A 1,199-nucleotide genomic window follows, 5' to 3' on the forward strand; every position below is an offset into this window, starting at 1 on the left:
CCTGGCCCCTACTCACCAACCCGCCTTTGACTTCACTACCAGCGATATTTTCTCTTTGTGAATTTCTATCAATATTTAATACAGTGGTGTCAGTTATGCTGTAAGATGAGAGGAACTACTAGAAACCTTGAATTATACATCATGTGGTGGGGGAAAGCTGGGAGCATTTTCTTTTGGATCCATAGCTCTTGGAGTTGATCCTCCAGGACCTGCAGCTTGAAACCCCGATAATGGATGAGCCCCAGAAGAAACTCAGCCCCCGGCACGAAGGACGGCCCCGCAAGGTGAGGTTCAAAATATCCTCAGCTTACAGCGGTCGAGTGTTAAAACAAGTCTATGAGGACGGGCAGGAGCTGGAGCCCCCGGCCAAGGAGCACTCGCGGCGGTTCCTGCGCCACAGCTTCGAGCCAGAGGACCATTTCTGCGGGGCTGGGGAAGCGCTGGAGAACAGGTTCTACTGGCCCACGGCGCTGACTGCCCAGCGGATCAGCATCTTCAGAGAGGATCAGGAACACAGTCTCACGGCGACCTCACCCCTGCTCAGTGACTGCCAGCCCGGTGCCAGCCACTGCAGGGTAAGTGATGCCCAGGGCTGTGCCCTCTTTGGGAACCAGCCTCAGGCTAAACCGTGTTTAGAGTAATACAGTGCCAGGAGTCTCACACTGGAACCTCATCCAGATAAAACCCAGTTTTGTCAGTCTGGGACTTGAAAAGGGCGATTGTAAATCCCCAGCCTTTATCCCAGGAATTTCGTATGCTGTGTATTCCACATGTGGCAGGATCAGCAGGGTCTGCAGTGGTGCAGTCAGTGGGGAACGGTGTCTGCCAGCTGTGCTCCATATGTGCTCCATCTTCTTCTGGTGCTGATCTGCATCTATCTATTGGGTAGAATAAGATATAACATTTCCACAAATACTGATATCTGTGCACAGGAATCTTACTGCATCTAGAGCAGTCAAATGTAAGGTGGATATTAGCTTAATTAGGCATATTTAAAACATTAAAGTTGCATGACCTCAGCTTCCAGGAAAGCCAGTGTCACCATGAGGGTACCAGGAGCCTGCAAGCCAGGCATCTTCATCCTCCAGCAGTCAGAATTCCCCTTTGGCTACTTGGACAATCCCAGCTTAGTTTCACTTGCTATTTTCTTAACATGTAATTAATACCACTGATATAGAAGTGTCTCTTTAGTTGTAATA

General features: G+C 49.6%; 1 protein-coding gene across 1 annotated transcript in view; it reads left to right on the forward strand.

Moving 5' to 3' along the window:
• The first annotated feature begins 230 nt into the window (after positions 1 to 230).
• The window catches only part of GRXCR2 (glutaredoxin and cysteine rich domain containing 2), a 3,393-nt gene continuing 2,424 nt past the window's right edge, over positions 231 to 1,199 (forward strand). Inside the window, exon 1 of the mRNA XM_017822859.1 lies at positions 231 to 575. Coding sequence (XP_017678348.1) covers positions 231 to 575 — 345 coding nt within the window. The remainder of the gene's footprint in view (positions 576 to 1,199) is intronic.

The sequence above is a fragment of the Lepidothrix coronata genome, unplaced genomic scaffold (genome assembly GCF_001604755.1).
Source record: "Lepidothrix coronata isolate B3197 unplaced genomic scaffold, Lepidothrix_coronata-1.0 Scaffold100, whole genome shotgun sequence".
In the NCBI taxonomy this organism is placed as follows: Eukaryota; Metazoa; Chordata; class Aves; order Passeriformes; family Pipridae; genus Lepidothrix; species Lepidothrix coronata.